We start from the raw sequence: 17,381 nt of genomic DNA on the forward strand, positions 1-17,381 counted from the left end.
AGCGAGACTCCGTCTCAAAAAAAAAAAAAAAAAAAATTACATATTTAAATATAGAATAAGGAGTATCTTGGAGTGAACTTTCATCTGACTTTAATTTTGTTCTTTTTTCTTATCTCTATTCTCTGTTATCTACAATCTATCTATCTATATTCGTTTGTTTAGGAAAAAAGTTAGATATGCATATTCCCTCTTCATTATATTCGTTTCTTGGACGTGTTTGTCAAGAATAGATGTGGAGGAGGGAACAGATTAATCTACAAGGTTGTTCATCAGTATACTATTTTTGGTAGCACTGAAGTGATCATAACCTAAGTTCCTAACAGAAAGAAAAAAGCTAGAAAAAAAATTTACCCCGAAAGTATGACCACATTCTTGGATGGAATCTCTCTGGTGCTTGTTCGCTGTCTCTCTTTCTCTGCCGCCTGTTTTTCCCCCGCCCCGCACCCCACCATCCCCTCAACACACACTCATAACAAAGAAGCTGGCTATAAATCAGAGATTTACTTTTAGAATGCTAAAAAAGAATTAATCACTGCGTTAATAAATATTTCTGCAATGAATTCATCTGGGTAGTTTGCTTTTTATCTGTTGAATAAAGGGTTATTTATAAATCATCTATTAATGTAGTGAATAGGTATTACTTTTGTGTCGGGGGTGTTGTTAACGCAAACTCTGCATCTCTTTGGATTTACAGTTGTTTCTAGCAAAAGAAAAAAATCTTTGTTTTTCTTTTTTCTTCTTTTTATTTAAACAACAGTGGAAAAGACTCACGTTCGCAATGCGCAAAGCATTAGAAAGATACCGGTGGAAGACGCAGCTCGCGGGCGCCCTTTGCAGAAGATGCTGGGAAATGTAGTTCCTGTCGGCCGCGTGCGCAGGCGTACTTCTTGGCTTGGGAACCTCATCGCCCGACAGTGCTCTTTATTTTTCCGTGGAGCAGGTGAGCTTTTTCTTTCCCGACCCTTGGACTCCTGTGGGAGGCTGGGAGAGAGGTCCGCTTCAAACACAACCATTCGGGCGGGTCAGCCGAGGCCTGAGAATGCATTGGCCGGGCCCGGGGGCGGAGGCGGGGGCGGAGGAAAGGCGATTAGGTCAGGCTGGGTATTTGGTTCGCGTTGCAGTGATGGCCCAGGGTGATGGTGACCGGGGCCAGCATCCCGCTTCGGGGTGAGGAGGAGGCAAAGCCCTGTCTGCGCATCCCAGCCTTACTAGTCGGGGCCTTGGGTTCTCTTCTGGGTTGGAGGGTCATGAAAACAGAGCTCAGAGCTTTTGGGCCTTGCTTTGACTCTGATGGGGGGCAGTTTATCTGGGGAGAGGCAGCCACCCCAGACCTTGGTGGTAGACCTGGGAATTGCAAGAAAACTGTGGTAGGTATTTAGTGCCAACTAGAATTTAGGTTTCCCGACATCCAGTTCTTGCTCTTTCCTCAGAAACTCACCTCCTCGCTAGATGTAGTTTGTTTAGTTTTACTGGTAAATTTCTGAAGTCTCTTCTATAAAGAACTGTGGAATTGATTCCCTACACTCTGCGGGCAATGAAGAGCAATTGTTTGTTCTTTGAGATGGCATTTGTGGATGCACTTCGAAAAATTGTATATGCTTTACAAGTATTATTATTAACAAATAGGGGGCTGATGTACTCGGTGCCACCCATCATGGGAGGATAAAGTTAGCCCTATTTCTGGTTTGTCAGATTGGACCAGTGACCAGAGACAGGAATGTAAGTGGCCTTTCACTTCGTACTCTGCAGGGAAACAATCTGTTCCTAGACTCATTCTGACATTTTTACAGAGGGTGCGGGTTATATCCAGGTAGTCAGACAGGCTTCCCATAAAGACAATCCTGATTTCTCAAGGCCCCTTTCCTTTTTCAGCTCTGCTTTCTCAGGTCTCTACTTACTTCTATAAGATGGCATCAAGAAGAAGGACCTGACCACTGGCCCCTGACTACATGGTCTTTGGTGAGCAGAACTTTTCAAGGCATTTCTTAGTAGAAATTAAGCTGGGTTTAATTTCTAAAGTTCCATCTTGCAGTGTGGAAAAATCATATGCAATTAAATGTCCCTTGAGAATTTCTTTTATTGCTCATTATTTGCTTTCTTTTTTTTTTTTTTTTTTTTTTTTGAGACAGAGTCTCGCCTTGTCACCCAGGCTGGAGTGCAGTGCATGATCTTGGCTCACTGCAACCTCTGCCTCCTGGGTTCAAGCGATTCTCGTGCCTCAGCCTCCTGAGTAGCTGGGACTATAGGCGTGCACCACCACGCCTGGCTAATTTTTGTATTTTTAGTAGAGACGGGGTTTCACCATGTTGTGCAACCTGGTCTTGAATTCCTGACCTCGTGATCTGCCTGCCTCAGCCTCCCAAAGTGCTGGGATTACAGGTGTGAGCCACCGCACTCGGTGTAATTTTTCTTTGTAACTGACAAATAAAAATTGTATATATCATGTGTAACGTGTTGTTTTGAAATATGTATACTTGGTAGAATGGCTAAATCAGCTAATGAACATGCATCACCTCACGTACTTTTAATTTTTTTGTGGTGAGAGCACTTAAACTGCTCTCATAGCAATTTTCAAGAATACAATACATTGTTATGAATGATAGTTCATAATGTGTATTTACATGTAGTGTGTATACAACCATGCAATAATATACATGTATAAATGTACCCCAACTATGTTCTTTAAACATTAAAATAACTCAGCATAGCAAGATGCTCACTTACGAGAGGGCTGTGAGAACTGAGACTGAGGAAACAGGAGATGCTCCCATCTCACTCTTACCTTTAGATGACATACTTTCTTGAGCCTGTTGGGCAGATTTGTACAAATAAAATATACATATGTGTCTGTAATGCAGCTCTGCTGTATTTTTTATTTCCTGAAATATCACCTCTGTCCAGAGGGAGGGAAGATTTTCTTTCACTCACTGAATAATATTCATTGAGTGCCTACTTTTTGCCAGCTAATATTCTAAGCATTGGGATATAACAGTGAATAACGCAAAGTCCCTGCCTATGTGGAGCTGACAGTCTTGGATGGGACAGTAATGTAAACACAGATATTCCTCAACTTAGCATGGGGTTACATTCCAGTAAATGTGCAAGTTGAAAATATTAATTCAGAAATGCACTAATTCACCTAATCTACTGAACATCATTCGTAGTGATGAATAGAGGAAACTATACCAGAGTAACGGGGCTAGGGAAGGCATGGGACAGCCATTATTTAATATAGGGGAGTGGGAGAAAACTTCACTGGTAGATGACATTGAATAGAGACTTACAGAAAATGAGAATATGGGCTGCGCACGATGGCTCATGCCTGTAATCCCAGCACTTCGGGAGGCCGAGGCAGGCAGATCATGAGGTCAAGAGATTGAGACCATCCTGGCCAACATGGTGAAACTCTGTCTCTACTAAAAATACAAAAATTATCTGGGCGTTATGGCAAATGCCTGTAGTCCTAGCTACTCGGGAGACTGAGGCAGGAGAATCGCTTGAACCTGGGAGGTGGAGGTTGCATTGAGCTGAGATCGTGCCACTGCCTTCCAGCCTGGGCTATAGAGCAAGACTCCATCTCCAAAAAAAAAAAAAAAAAAAAAGAATATGAGCGTTGCAGATATTTGGGAAGAGGGGAGGAGGAGGATTAAGTTCCTCAGCAGAAGCAACAGCAAATGCAAAGCCTTAAGGTGCGGATATGCTTAACCTTTGTGGGAACATCAGGAAGGCCATGTGTCCTGAGATGGGTGAGTGAGAACAGCACAACAGGAGTTGAGATGAGAGAGGTAAGGCATGTAGACCACACAGCACACAGGCTAGTATAGGCCACAGCCAGTTTGGCTTTTGTGTTGAATAAGAAGAGAAAATGTAGGAGGTGATGGTGGTTGGTGTTATTGTTTATTCAGCTCTATTGAGATTTACATATAATTTACCAATTTTCATAGGAGGATTTTGAATAGAGAAGTGACATAACTTGACTTAGTTTAAAGGAACCATTTTGGATGCTCTGTTGAGAATAGAGTATAGGGTACCAAGGTCAGACATGGATACTGGCTAGGAAGCTAAAGCAATCATCCAGGTGAAAGATGGATTTTTCTATTTCCTTCATTATCTGACTTTTTAAGCCAACCAACACTTCATCTACCCCAAACTTCCAATTCCTCTCCCCATCTCCACTCTCATGCTTCCTATTTTACTAAGAGAACTAGCAGAGAACTTCCAAATGCTCTCACCACTACATCCCCTAATCTTCCAGGAAGTATTCCCATTATACTCCAAAGTAACAGGAGGGAGCCTGTCCTCCCTCCTGTTACTATGGAGAAATGGCCTGGACTCTAATTTATGGCCAACTCCTCTACTAGTGCACTAGATCCCACTTTCTCTCACTTTCCCAGGACAGTGCCTGGGACAATCATTGGGCAAAATTCCTGATAGTTTTGTCATTTATATATATTTTGCTTATTTAGATATATAGACATTGTAGAGGACTACGTGCTCACAAACAGGGTGTTCCCCATAAGTCCTGCTCTCGCAAACGAAGCAGGGCGTTCCCGACAAGTCCTGCTCTTGCAAACGAAGCAGGGCGTTCCCAATAAGTCTTGCTCTTGCAAACGAAGCAGGGCGTTGGGGGCCTGTTTATATGTAAACATCTTGAAAATCCAGAAAGTCAGGGAAAGGTCAGAAAAACAACAATGTGTCTTGTGACTTGGCAACATTCCACAAACGACTGTATAAAATAAAGCGGAGCGCGCCATTGGGGCGGCCGCCATGTTTGTCTTGTCTTGTGTTGTCTTGTGTGTTCATTCCTTTGTTTAGGAAACACGCGGACCCCAACAGACATAATTTTTCAGAAAAATAGAAAAATTCAAATAAAATGCTGGATTTTAAAATCATAAATGATCTAATATCCATCAACACTAATTTGCTGTGAGAGAAATCTGCAAATACATAATGCTTCTATCATTCTTGAGTTGAAAGGGACTTCTGTTAAAAGAGTTCAACTATAATTCCATGGGTTAAAACTATTAATAAATCCATAGAATTTTCTTCCTTTTCATAAATATTTCTTCCTGTTACTTCGTGTTACTCTATGCGCCACTCCCTCCCACTTTCCTAGGAAGGAATACAGACATTGGAAGTAGAACACTGAGGTACAATGAATGTAATGATGTAACGAGAGGAAAAGTACAAGGTGCTGTGAGTTCATTTTTGCAGGTAATGTAGCTATTATTAACAATGTGTATGACTCAAAGGTAATTTCTTATGAACCTGGTGTGATTATAATGTGACTTTGTAAAATAAATACAAATAAACCTTTTCCACTAAGAGTATATAAGAGCAGCCATTTCCCCAGTACTTAAAACAGTACTGAATATTGCCTGTTTTTAACATTTTTGCCAATCTGATGAATGAAAATTAGTATCTTAATTTGTATTTCTGTGATTAGAAGTGAGCTTGAAAATCTTTTTGTATATTGATCATTTGTATTTCTTTTGTGAATTTCCTGTTCATATGTTCATATCTTTTGCCAGATTTGTATTGCATTATACATTTTTCCTATTTGATTTGTACAAACTCTGTATAATACAGAAAATTGTCCTTTTTGCTTTATTAGTTGCAAATATTTACTCCCAGTATGTCTTTTGTCTTTTAATTTAGTTGATTGCCTTCTATGTTTGTATAGTCAAATCTGTGAGTCTTTCTCTATATAACCTCTAGATTTTATATTTTATTAAGGATTTCCCCATTGCAAGATTATAAAAATATTCTTCTAGTGGTTTTCCTGGTTCTTTTATAGTTCTAGTTTTATGTTTAAGTCTTTAATTCATCTATAATTATTTTTTATAAAGCAGCGGCTTTAAATTTATTTTTTCCCTAAGTGGATAAACCAGTTGCCCTAAGATTATTTATTAAATTTTTATCCTTCCTCAAATAATTTGAAATGCTACCTTTAACATATATTAAATCCCTGCAAAATAAAGGGCCTATTTTTAGACTCAGTTTCATTTTATTATTCTTTCAATCTATCTCTGTGCCACTACCACCCTGTTTTAAAATTAATGTAACTATAGAATATGTTTGGATGTCTAGTATGGGCAAGTCCCCCACCCTCAATCCTCATCTTTTTTCTTTTTGAAAAGTATGTATTATATAGGTGTTTTAGACAGTTTGGGCTACTGTAAAAGAATACTATAGACTGCATGGCTTAAACAACAAACATTTCTTTCTCATAGTTCTGGAGTCTGGAAATTAAAAATCAGAGTGCCTTCATGGTCAGGTTCTTGTTGAAGGCCCTCTTCCTGGTTTATAGATGGCCATCTTATTGTTTTCTCACATGGCAGAGAGAAAGATCATTTCTCACATGTTTCACCTTATAAGGGCACTAATCTCATTGGTGAGTCCTCCATCCTCATGACCTAATTACCTCCCAAAGGCCTCACCTAATACCATCACCTTAGGGGTTAAACTTTCAACATATGAATTTTGAGAGGACACAAACATTTAGTTCTTAGCTAAAGTTTAGTCAGTTAAGTTGGGGTATGCATTAGTAGCCTAGCAGTGCCCTAGCAAAGTACCACAAATTGGGTAACTTAAAACAACATAAATTTATTATCTCACAGTTCTGAGGCTAGAATTCCAAAATCAAGCTGTCGGCAAGGTCATCCTGCCTCTGAAACCTGTAGGGAAATCATTCTTTGCCTCTTCCTAGCTTCAGGTGGTTTGCTGGAAATCTTTGGTATTCCTTAGCTTGCAGCTGTGTAACTCTGTTCTCTGCCCTTTCATCACATGACTTTCTCTATATGTCTGTGGGTCTTCCCATGACCATCTTCTTAAAAGAGCACCAGCCATACTGGATTAGGAGCCCACCCCATTCCAGTGTGAACTCACCTTAACCAATTACATCTGCAGTGATCCTGTTTCTAAATAAGGTCACATTCTGAGGTACTGAGGTTAGGATTACAACATACCTTTTTTGGAGGGACACAATTCTACCCACAACAGGGGAGAATTGACATCTTTAAAATGTTAAGTCTTCTCATCCAGAAACATGGCTTTTCAGTTGATTTTCTTGAACTGCTGAGGAGTCAGCAGTCTTATTGTTTCTGCTTTGAAGTTACCCTGCCCTTTTGTTAAATTGCTTTTAAGATTGTTCTCCTTTTCTCTGATTTTCAGGAGTTTGACTATTCTATTCGTGGGTGTAGCTTTCTTTTCATTTAGCTTGCTTATGGTTTGAGGGCAGTGGAATCTGAGTCATTGGTTGGGAAAAATCTATCCCTATTCCCTTAAATATAGCATCATTTCCATTCTTTTTTTTAAGACTCCACTTATGTGTGTGTTAGACCTCTTAAGTAAGTCTCATAAGCCCCATGCTCGTTTTTAAGAGATAAGCTTTATTGAATGTCTGATATATGAAAAGGACTACATAAACTGCATCATCAGGAAGTAAAACATAAAACAAGGTGTATTAGTCCATTCTCATCTGCTAATGAAAACATAGCCAAGACTGGGTAATTTATAAAGGAAAGAGGTTTAATGGACTCACAGTTTAGTATGGCTGGGGAGGCCTCATAATCATAGCAGAAGACGAAGGAAGAGCAAAGGGACTTCTTACATGATGGTGGGCACGAGCTTATGCAGGCAGAGGAACTCCCATTTATAAAACCATCAGATCTCTTGAGACTTATTCACTACCATGAGAACAGTATGGGGAAACTGTCCCCAGGAAACTGGGCCCATGATTCAGTTATCTCTACCTGGCCCCATCCTTGACCTATAGGGATTATTACAATTCCAGGTGAGATTTGGGTGGGGACACAGCCAAATCGTATCACAAGGTGTCTTAGTTTGTGCTGCTATAGCAAAATACCTGAGACAGGGCAATTTATAAAGAACAGAAATTTATTTCTCACGGTTCTGGAGGCTTGAAGTCCAAGATCATTGTGCCAGCAGGTTTGTTGTTTAGTGAAGGCTCCGTCTCTGCTTCCAGGATGGTGCCTTGTTGCAGAGAACACTGTATCTTTACATGGCAGAAAACATGGAAGGGTACAAACCCACTCCCTCAAGCCTTTTTATAAGGTCCTTAATCCCTTCTATGAGGGCTGTACACTCATGACTTAATTACCTCCCAAAGGCCTCCACCTCCTCATATTATCACATTGGCAATTAAGTTTCAACATGTGGGTTTTGGGGGATTCATTTAGAATATAGTACATGGCTAAATGATGATTAAAAGAAAAACATAAGCTATAAGAAAATAGTTGAAATAAATAGGAGATTAACTTAAAAATAAGGTATCTCTTGCTTTTATTAATAAACTTTTTCTTTTAGCATAGTTTAAGATTTGCATAAAATTTACAGATATATTACAGAGAGTTCCCACATCCCCATAGCCAGTTTTCCCTACTGTCAACATCTTATATTAGTTTGGTACATTCGTCACAATTAGTTAGCCAAGGTTGGTACATTATTATTAACTGTAGTATTTCATTAAAATTTTTTTAGTATTTATGTAATGTCATTTTTCTACTCTCTGTTCTCATTCGAGATACCATGTTACATTTAGTTATATTTTCTCCTTAGGCTTCTATCAGCATCAATGTTTTCTTAGCTTTTTAAATTACCATTATTCTTTTCTTTTAGCTCTCTGTACTTCATTTTGTGTATTTTTGTTGATCTGTGTTTCCCTTAGGCTTAGTCTGTTGTTAAACCCATCCTCTGAGTTCTTAATTTCAAGCGTTCTGTTCTAGAATACTAATTTGATTCCTTTTGGTTGATTCCAAATTGGTATTGAAATCTTCCAGTCTTTTCTCTATTTTATCTATTCTTCTATTTTGTTTCCTCTTATCTGTCCTGTAGTATTGACTCTGTATGTCTAGTAAGTTTTGAACGATATATGGAAATACAGCACCACATGTTTATCTTTTGTGACTATCTTGTTTGAACACATATGATACATGTATAACATACATAATATATTGTCATCATGTATGAATGCATCATAGAGGTTCAACTTGATGGCATCTTTCACCAGGAAGGGTCCTCTTTTTTCTAAGAAGATATATTCACTTAGCCCAGCTGAGTTGGGGCTGGGCTGCAGTTTGGATAAGACTTATTCTGCCTCTCCACTGCTTCTTTTCCTATGGGTGGCTCTCCTGGGCATTCAGTTGAGAATGTGGCAAGTCTTTGTCTCCTTTACCTTGAAAAACTATGGAAGATTTGCCTCTGCCATTCACAGGTTTTCAGCTTAGCTCTTCAAACTCCTGACCCAGCTTCAGAATTCAGCCAATTCCTTGGGAAGAGTCTGGTCATGTGTTTGGAACCCCTTCAGTTCCCAGTTTTGTTACTCTAGTCACTTACCAATGCCAAAATCTATGTTAATTTCTCTGCTCTTGAGTGACCTTCTGCAAGAGGTCAAGCTTGGATTCTCAGCCTCTAGCTTAGGCCAGAATGGTAAGAGTGTAGTTCCCCAAGGTGAGGTGAAAAGAGGCTGTACTTCCCCAGTGTCATTTCACCATTTGTTTAACACTTTCTTCTGCTTGTTTTGTTTTTATGCTCTCTCATTTTCCTGCTAAGTTTCTATAAGACTTTTCTTTGCAAATAGAGTACATATCTTTTAGTAGCAAGTTCTGTTTCTATTATTCCTTTTCTGTCAACCATAGAGTGTAACACAAGGGAGATTCTATTGTGATTATTTAAAAAACGGCAGACAGTGATAACAAAGTTTTCTGGGGAAGTTGGTTGCCTGGTTGACATCCAAGGAATCTCATATTATGGCATTTATCTTGGTGAATTCCTCATCATCTGGGAACTTATCCTTCTTATATTTGCAGTCCCAGAAGCTTGAAATCAGTATATACATGGATTCACACCACACAAGCTTGCAGAGGACAGATGAGTTAAACAGAAAGTGGATTTATTATTTTATGTTGATGTGTTAGTTGGTGTTCTCCAGAAAAACAGAACCAATAGTATATCTACATCTACATCTATATCTGTTTCTCTCTCTTTAGCTTCTCATTTTTCTATACCCTCTTATAATTGCTTTACTTGAATAATCAATTTTTCTTTTATGTGTATCGTTGCCATTAATAGGGTTATAACAAGTACCTTGTTGCACTACCCACTTACGATATTTCCATATTTTCTGTTATTTCTTAAGTTGAGTTTATAGTTTACCTATATTTTATATGTATATATACATATAATTACACTTTTTTTTTTTTTAAATTTTAGGTGTCTTATAGGGAAACTTCAGTATTGCTTCTGTATATCCTCAACAGGTAAGTAGTAGACACCAAATAATAAACTTTTGGCCACTCTTGAGCCTAGAATTCTGAACCCTTTTTGAACAACTTAATAGTCCTCCACTTTGTCATTTTTAATTGTTAGCTTTACTCTTTCTTTTGTAAATGTCTGCAGGACTGATCCCTTAATAAGCAGGTACTTGTTTGATGTTTTAGGAACCAGTGGCATTGGAAGATGTCAGAGACATGGCACATGGATGTGATCTTCAAAAACTGTTACAGCTTCATCTCATTGGGTGAGTACAGTTTCTCCAATCCCAAAATATGTAGGATCGTGAGATTTACAGGTGTTCAGCTGAGACTGAGCTTTGAGTTTAGGGACCAGAGACAAGATATTTCTGTACTGAACAGATGATAGTCCTTTTCTTTAAAACTTTATAAATAGATAGTCTTACTTTGTTATCTTAGAAGTATCAACATTTCTCTATCGCAGAATTCCTGAATACTACTTAGGACATAATTCTAGGATCCATGGATGTTATCTTCCAACTAAGAAGAACCATATAAATAGATAACAAAGGAAAAATGGAGAAATGTCACAAAATAACAGCCAGGAAAGAATCAGATAACGAAAACAACCAAGAAGACAGGAATCCTTGTAAATAAGAGTCCATTTATCCATTATGGTGGTGCTAGTAACAATAGTGGTACTAGGAGATAGCTTTTGAAATGTTGGTTAGGGTCCTCTGTGCAGAGCCCCTCATCTGTATTTTAAAAACCTGCATTCATCTAGTAGAAGCAACAGCAACTTCATTTCTATATAACTTTATCTATCTTCTCACATATCTCTTGATCTCGGAGGAAGATTGGCCCTCTTCCGTTGTTAGTCTTTCCATTCTGTACTTCAGATTCCATTATTTTTTACTTATTTTAGGGTCTGATTTAATGACTGTTTCATGATTCAGTCTCTCCACTTCACCAGCTCCTTTCCTTCTACTTTCAGACATTAAAAAGGTTTTCTTGCTTTTAAAATAATATGTTGCCTAAAAATTTTTTATCTGCCTTTCAAAATTATTCTGTCATTACCAAATGTTTCAAACTTGTAGCTAATATCCTCAATTCCTGTTCTCTTTTAATCTTTGGAGTTAGATTCTTGTCTTCTGCTAAAATTATTTTGAGGAGATTCTTGAATTCTTTCTTGATAGCAACCTATTCTTAGTCCTGTGTTCAGACTTTCTGCCGTGTTTGATATTTTGTTTTACCTTGTGTGACATCACCAGATTCTTTTCCATTCTAATCTTTTTCCAAATGCTTTTTTGTTAACTTCACTTGCTCCCTAACATAAACGCATGTGCCTTTATGGTTTATTTTCTACTTGTTTATTTTTTATCTCAAAAAGTTAGTGCATTCTGACATCCTCAAATAGTCCTTCTATGTTAACTTTCTTATATATATTTTTTCAACTTAAGTGTTTCACTTACATTCTATCCCCATATATTCCCCTGCTTAAAGTTTATCTCCGTTAGAATGTCGTACTTCACTTTCAATCACTTTAACCTCAATATGGTGAAAGTAAAATCACCAGCTTTCCCTAGGTTGCCTCTCTTTCCTTCTTTTTCTATCATTAGTACCACTATTCTTCCAGCCTTCTTGGCTAGAAACCATTGTATCTTTATGAATCTTGTTTTGTAAAAATTCCCTATAATCTATTTCAGCATTTTTTCTTTCTTCTTTTTTATGTATTATCTACACTTACACCAAATTCTTACTAGTATTATCCCAATCCAGAATCATATTATTCATATTATGCCTTCTTGCTAAGTTTCACCATTGTTCTTTTATTCATTTTAGATAGAATTAACAAGCTTTTAATCTAAAACATCACATCTAAGATATATTTATCCTGTTAATGTTCTGACAGAAAACTTCAGTTTTCCTGTCTCCTGCTAGATGACATTGAATTTCTCTGTTTAAAGTGTGAGAGTTTTTTATTATCTGATCCCATTTCACTTTTCTGGATTTTTTCCTCTGGTTTCCAAAAACATACATACATTTGAATTAGTTCCATTGTCTTTTATTCACAACATTTATTTTACTGAATCTTTACCTTTGATTTTATTATGCACTTTGTCTCAATGCTTCCATTTCTTTGATCACACCTATTGCGATAGCATACGAAATACATCTGGTCTTTGTTTCCAATTCTTGTCACAGAGCTTTGAAAGCCCTCCAAATTTCCTAAGTGATAGGAATATATTTTGTTGTTCATAGTACACCTTTTTTTAAGAAAAGGTGTATTATGATGAGTTTATGTTGATGAGGTAAAATAGGGTAGGGCCCCTAGATAGCCTCAATAGTGGGTCTGATCACTAAAAAGACCAAGCAACTAGAGGGTTAGAACTTTCAATTCCACCCACCAACCTCTGGGAAGAAAGATGTGGGGATGGAGATTAAGCTGTATACAAACTCTTAAACAGTGATATTTGATGAGCTTCTAGATTGGTCAACACATCAAGGTGCTGGAAGTGTAGCATGCCCAGAGATGATGCAGAAGCTCTATACCCCTTTCCCTTCTGCCCACCTTGCACTGTGCATCTCTTCCTGAATGGCTTTTTCTGAACTGTATCCTTTATAATAAACTGGTAAATGTAAGTAAAGTGTTTTCCTGAGTTCTGTGAGCCATTCTAGCAAATTATTGAACCAGAGGAGGAGGGGTTATAGGAACCCTCAACTTGTAGCCAGTCGGTCAGAAGTATGGGAGGACCAGCTTGTGATTGTCATCTGAAGTGGAGGCAGTCTTGTGGGACTGAGCCCTTTAACTCGAGGGATATGATGCTTACTCCAGGTAGATAGTGTTGGAATTAGAGTAAATTGTAGGATATCTAGAGTTGGTGTCCAGAGAGTTGGAGAACTGGTCAGAATGGAAAAAATTCCACACATTTGCACATAGAAGTGTTCTGTGTTAAGTATGAGTTATAGAGAGGAAAAGGCTGTGGCTATACAATTTGTCAGAGTTGTTGTGAGTAGAGCAACAGTGTTTTTCAGACATATATATCGATCCATTTCACCTTTAAACTTCCCTATTAATCAGTACTTATATTGAAAAATTTTACATTTTATCATAGCACTATTTTATTTTTATTTTCTGTAACTGATGAGTGAGCCTTGTTTTCTGCCTTTGTATTTCAGAGGAAAGAGATAATAGCTTCTACTTAATCCTGGATACCGTATCCAAAGTTAGAGCATCCACTCCAAAGCCGAGAATTTCTGAAAAACAAAACAATGTCATCATATGACGTTAGAATTTTTTTTTCAAATGATGGTTCCTAATACTTCACGTTAGAAGAACTCGAATTTGATAACCAGTTTGAGAAACACCAGTATAACCAGATTACAGGAAAAAGCAAGTCAAAAGGAAGATCATGAATATAACAACTTTGAGGAAACATGAATCAAAGACCAAAGCTTTTTAAACAACTGAGAGTTTTTATAAGAAAAAGACCTCATGCAGTAGTCCCCAGTTATTCATGCAGTATACATTCCAAGACCCCCAGAGAATGCCTGAAATCACTGATGTACCAAACCCTAACCAGGTTCTTGGTATGAGCTACTGAATGACGAATGGGTGGGTAGTATATACAGTGCAGATACACTGGACAAAGAAATGATTCACAGCTCAGGCAGGACAGAGCAGATCACACAAGATTTCATCACAGTACTCAGAAAACCACACCATTTAAAAGTGACGAATTGTTTATTTCTGGAATTTTCCATATAATATTTTTGACCACAATTGCCCGTGGAGAACTGAAACCATGGAAAGTGGAACTGTGGATAAGGCAGGACTACTGTAACTATGACATCAATGGTGGGAACCTGAAGCATAATTCTGCTGTAGTGGATTTTTTCAAAAGGCAACTCATGAATGAAAATAATTTATTAGATATAAGAAAGGATGCATTTGTATCTCAAACTTTACTTATTTACTTATTCTGGAAATAAATGAAAAGCCAACACCTATTACATACCCACAAAAATGAAAAAATAAATAAATATAAAGCCATAGTTCAGTACTGATGGAATCTGAGAAAATTTATATGAGAGCGAACCCATACCTCTGTACTGAATGTGGGAAAGGCTACACTTGTGTTGCATCCCTGACCCAGCATCAGAAAACACATATTGGAGAGAAACCTTATGAATGTAAAATATGTGATAAGTCCTTTACCCGGAACACTAATCTTATTCAACATCAAAGAATACATACTGGAGAGAAACCTTATGAATGCAATGAATGTGGGAAAGCTTTTAGTCAGAGCACTAATCTTATTCAGCATCAAAGAGTCCATACTGGGGAGAAACCTTATGAGTGTAATGAATGTGAAAAAGCCTTTAGTCATAGGTCATCCCTTAGAAATCATGAGAGAATCCATACTGGAGAAAAACCCTATCCTTGTAATGAATGTGGGAAAGCTTTCAGCCATATCTCTGCCCTTACTCAACATCATAGAATTCATACTGGAAAGAAACCATATGAATGTACTGAATGTGGAAAAACCTTCAGCCGCAGCACACACCTAATTGAACATCAGGGAATTCATTCTGAGGAAAAATCCTACCAGTGTAAGGAATGTCGGAAGGTTTTTTGCCACAGTACATCACTAATCCGACATCAGAGAATCCACACAGGAGAGAAACCATATGAATGTAATGAATGTGGGAAAGCTTTCAGCCACACCCCAGCCTTCATTCAACATCAAAGAATTCATACTGGAGAAAAACCCTATGAGTGTAATGCATGTGGAAAGGCCTTCAATCGGAGTGCACATCTTACTGAACACCAGAGAACTCATACTGGAGAGAAGCCCTATGTTTGTAAAGAATGTAGAAAAACCTTCAGTCGAAGGACACACCTTACTGAACATATAAAAATTCATTCTGGCATGAAACCCTATCAATGTAATGAATGTCAGAAACCGTTTTGCTATAGAACCTCACTAATTCGACATCAGAGGATGCATACAGGAGAGAAACCCTACCAATGTAATGAATGTGGGAAATCCTTCAGCTTAAGCTCAGCTCTGACTAAACATAAGCGAATACATACAAGGGAGAGACCTTATCAATGTAATAAGTGTGGTGATGTCTTTTGTCATAGTACCTCCTTAATTCGACATCAGAGAACTCATTTCGGAAAGGAAACCTTAGCTGAGTAATGGGTGTGGGAAAGCCTGCAGTGAGTTGTAGGTTATTGTTTACACCTGAGCACTCACAGTATAGGAAACTGTAAGATTGTTATGTGAGGAAAATCTTCAGGCAAAACACTCATTTACTTACTATGCTACTTGTACTGAGAAGAAAGACTATTCTTTATAATCTAAAAAATGTGTTATTGAAAGAGAAAGTTATAATGGAAGTGTTCATCCAAAACTAAGGTTTGTTTTTTTAAAGACATATTTAGAAAGTTATTTTCAGAGATAATTTATTAAAATGTATATATTTGCTTATAAAAAAAGCCTTTTGAAGTACACAGAAATCTTAGTAGGATAATGAAAATTGTTCACTGTATACATAATCCCTTTTTATTAAGTCCTATGTTATATTTCAGTGTTCAAGAAACACTTTTGTAGAGCGTTTGAAAATAAAATTGACAGATTTCATTAATAGCCATAGACAAATAATGTTTTCTCCAACAAAGATACTATGCATTATTTTCTAAGATTTATGTAATAGTTTTAATGGAATATATATATAGTTACAAAGAAAATTGCAACAAATTCTCAGAGGGAAATATTCAGACACTCCCTAATTATTTTTTCAGTACATTGCAGTAAAAATAGAAATGAAAACAACTAAAAGTAGCACCCCAACATGATTTAGAAATTTAAAATAAGTTTCTAAGTAATTTTGGAGTTAAAGAATAAATCTGTACAGAAAAAAATATGTGATTATTAGAAGACAATAAAGCTAGAACAAAATTATGCATTGAATTCAGAAAGGAAAAAGAATAGTATAAACCCAAATAAAATAAAATAAATGCTTTAATAAAGATAAAAGCACACATCAATGAAATAGTTACAAAAGGTAGATTTCATAAGGCAGTAGACAAACTTCTAGCAAGTAGGAATGATGGGAAAAGGACAAAAAAATCCAAGAGTAAGAAAATGATTATAAATATATATGGAAAGAAACTTAAATACTCGAAGTCAATCGTTAAGAAATCTAGCAGTTTCATAAAGTCAGTACTAAGGTTTATTTTAGAACTTCTAGACTATTTCAAAAATAGAAATCTACATTAATAAAAACCTATCTTAATACATGCTGTAAAAAATCATTTAATAAAATTCTATATACACTGGTGACTTTTTTTAAAAATTAGAAAGAAAATTCCTTATATTGATAATGAACATTTATTAGTGTGTGTTCTCCAGAGACAGAAGAGAGAAGGAAGAGAAGGAATGGAGAGAGAGAGAAAGGAAAGACGGGAGGAGAGAGAGAGAGAAAAGGAAGGAAGGAAAGGAGAGAGAGGGAAAGAAGGAAGGAGGAGAGAAAAAGGAAGGAAGGAAGGAGATGTGCATGGACGTTAATGGATGATAAGAAGCCCAAGATCTGCAGTCAGCAAGCTGGAGACTCAGGAGAGCCGATGGTAAAGTTCTAGGCTGAGTTTGAAGGCCTGAGTCTTCTGAAGGCCAGGAAAACTGAAGGTATAAGTTCCGGTCTGAGTCTGCAGGCAGGCAGAAAACCAGTGTCCCAGCTTGAAGACAGGCAGGGAGAGAAGTCTTACTAAGCCTTTTATTCTATTTGGGCCTACAATGATTGGATGAGGTCTACAGCCACATTGAATAGGGAAATCTGCTTTAGTTAGTCTACTGGTTCAAATGTTAACCTCTTCTTTGAAATACGTTCAAAGACACCTAGAAGAAATGTTTATTCAAATACCTGAGCACCACATATTTGGACTGTCAAGTTGACACATAAAATTAACCATCATGGGCTATTCACTAGAAACCTACAAGAAAAACCATGAATAACCCAAAGCACTCTTACCAGAGACAGCAATGAGATAAATGATGTTTGATGCCACCATTATTAGTCAATATTATGCTAAAGATTCCAGGTAATCCAATTAGAGAAAAA

The 17,381-nt window shown here is 37.4% G+C and overlaps 1 protein-coding gene across 2 annotated transcripts; it reads left to right on the plus strand.

Annotated features, from left to right (window-relative positions):
- The first annotated feature begins 897 nt into the window (after positions 1-897).
- On the plus strand, positions 898-15,753 carry ZNF883 (zinc finger protein 883). 2 transcript variants are annotated; one of them, XM_025360021.1, is made up of 5 exons: positions 898-940; positions 1,873-1,959; positions 10,461-10,540; positions 12,743-12,892; positions 13,434-15,753. In XM_025360021.1, exon 5 carries the CDS (start codon positions 14,321-14,323, stop codon positions 15,458-15,460), a length of 1,140 nt encoding a protein of 379 aa, XP_025215806.1. In that variant the 5' UTR covers positions 898-940; positions 1,873-1,959; positions 10,461-10,540; positions 12,743-12,892; positions 13,434-14,320; the 3' UTR covers positions 15,461-15,753. The 2 variants fall into 2 exon arrangements, with proteins under 2 accessions (XP_025215806.1, XP_025215807.1); XM_025360022.1 differs by lacking the exons at positions 898-940; positions 10,461-10,540; positions 12,743-12,892 and having other exon boundaries at positions 1,876-1,959.
- Positions 15,754-17,381: the final 1,628 nt, after the last annotated feature.

The sequence above is a fragment of the Theropithecus gelada genome, chromosome 15, assembly GCF_003255815.1.
Source record: "Theropithecus gelada isolate Dixy chromosome 15, Tgel_1.0, whole genome shotgun sequence".
NCBI classification, from domain to species: Eukaryota; Metazoa; Chordata; class Mammalia; order Primates; family Cercopithecidae; genus Theropithecus; species Theropithecus gelada.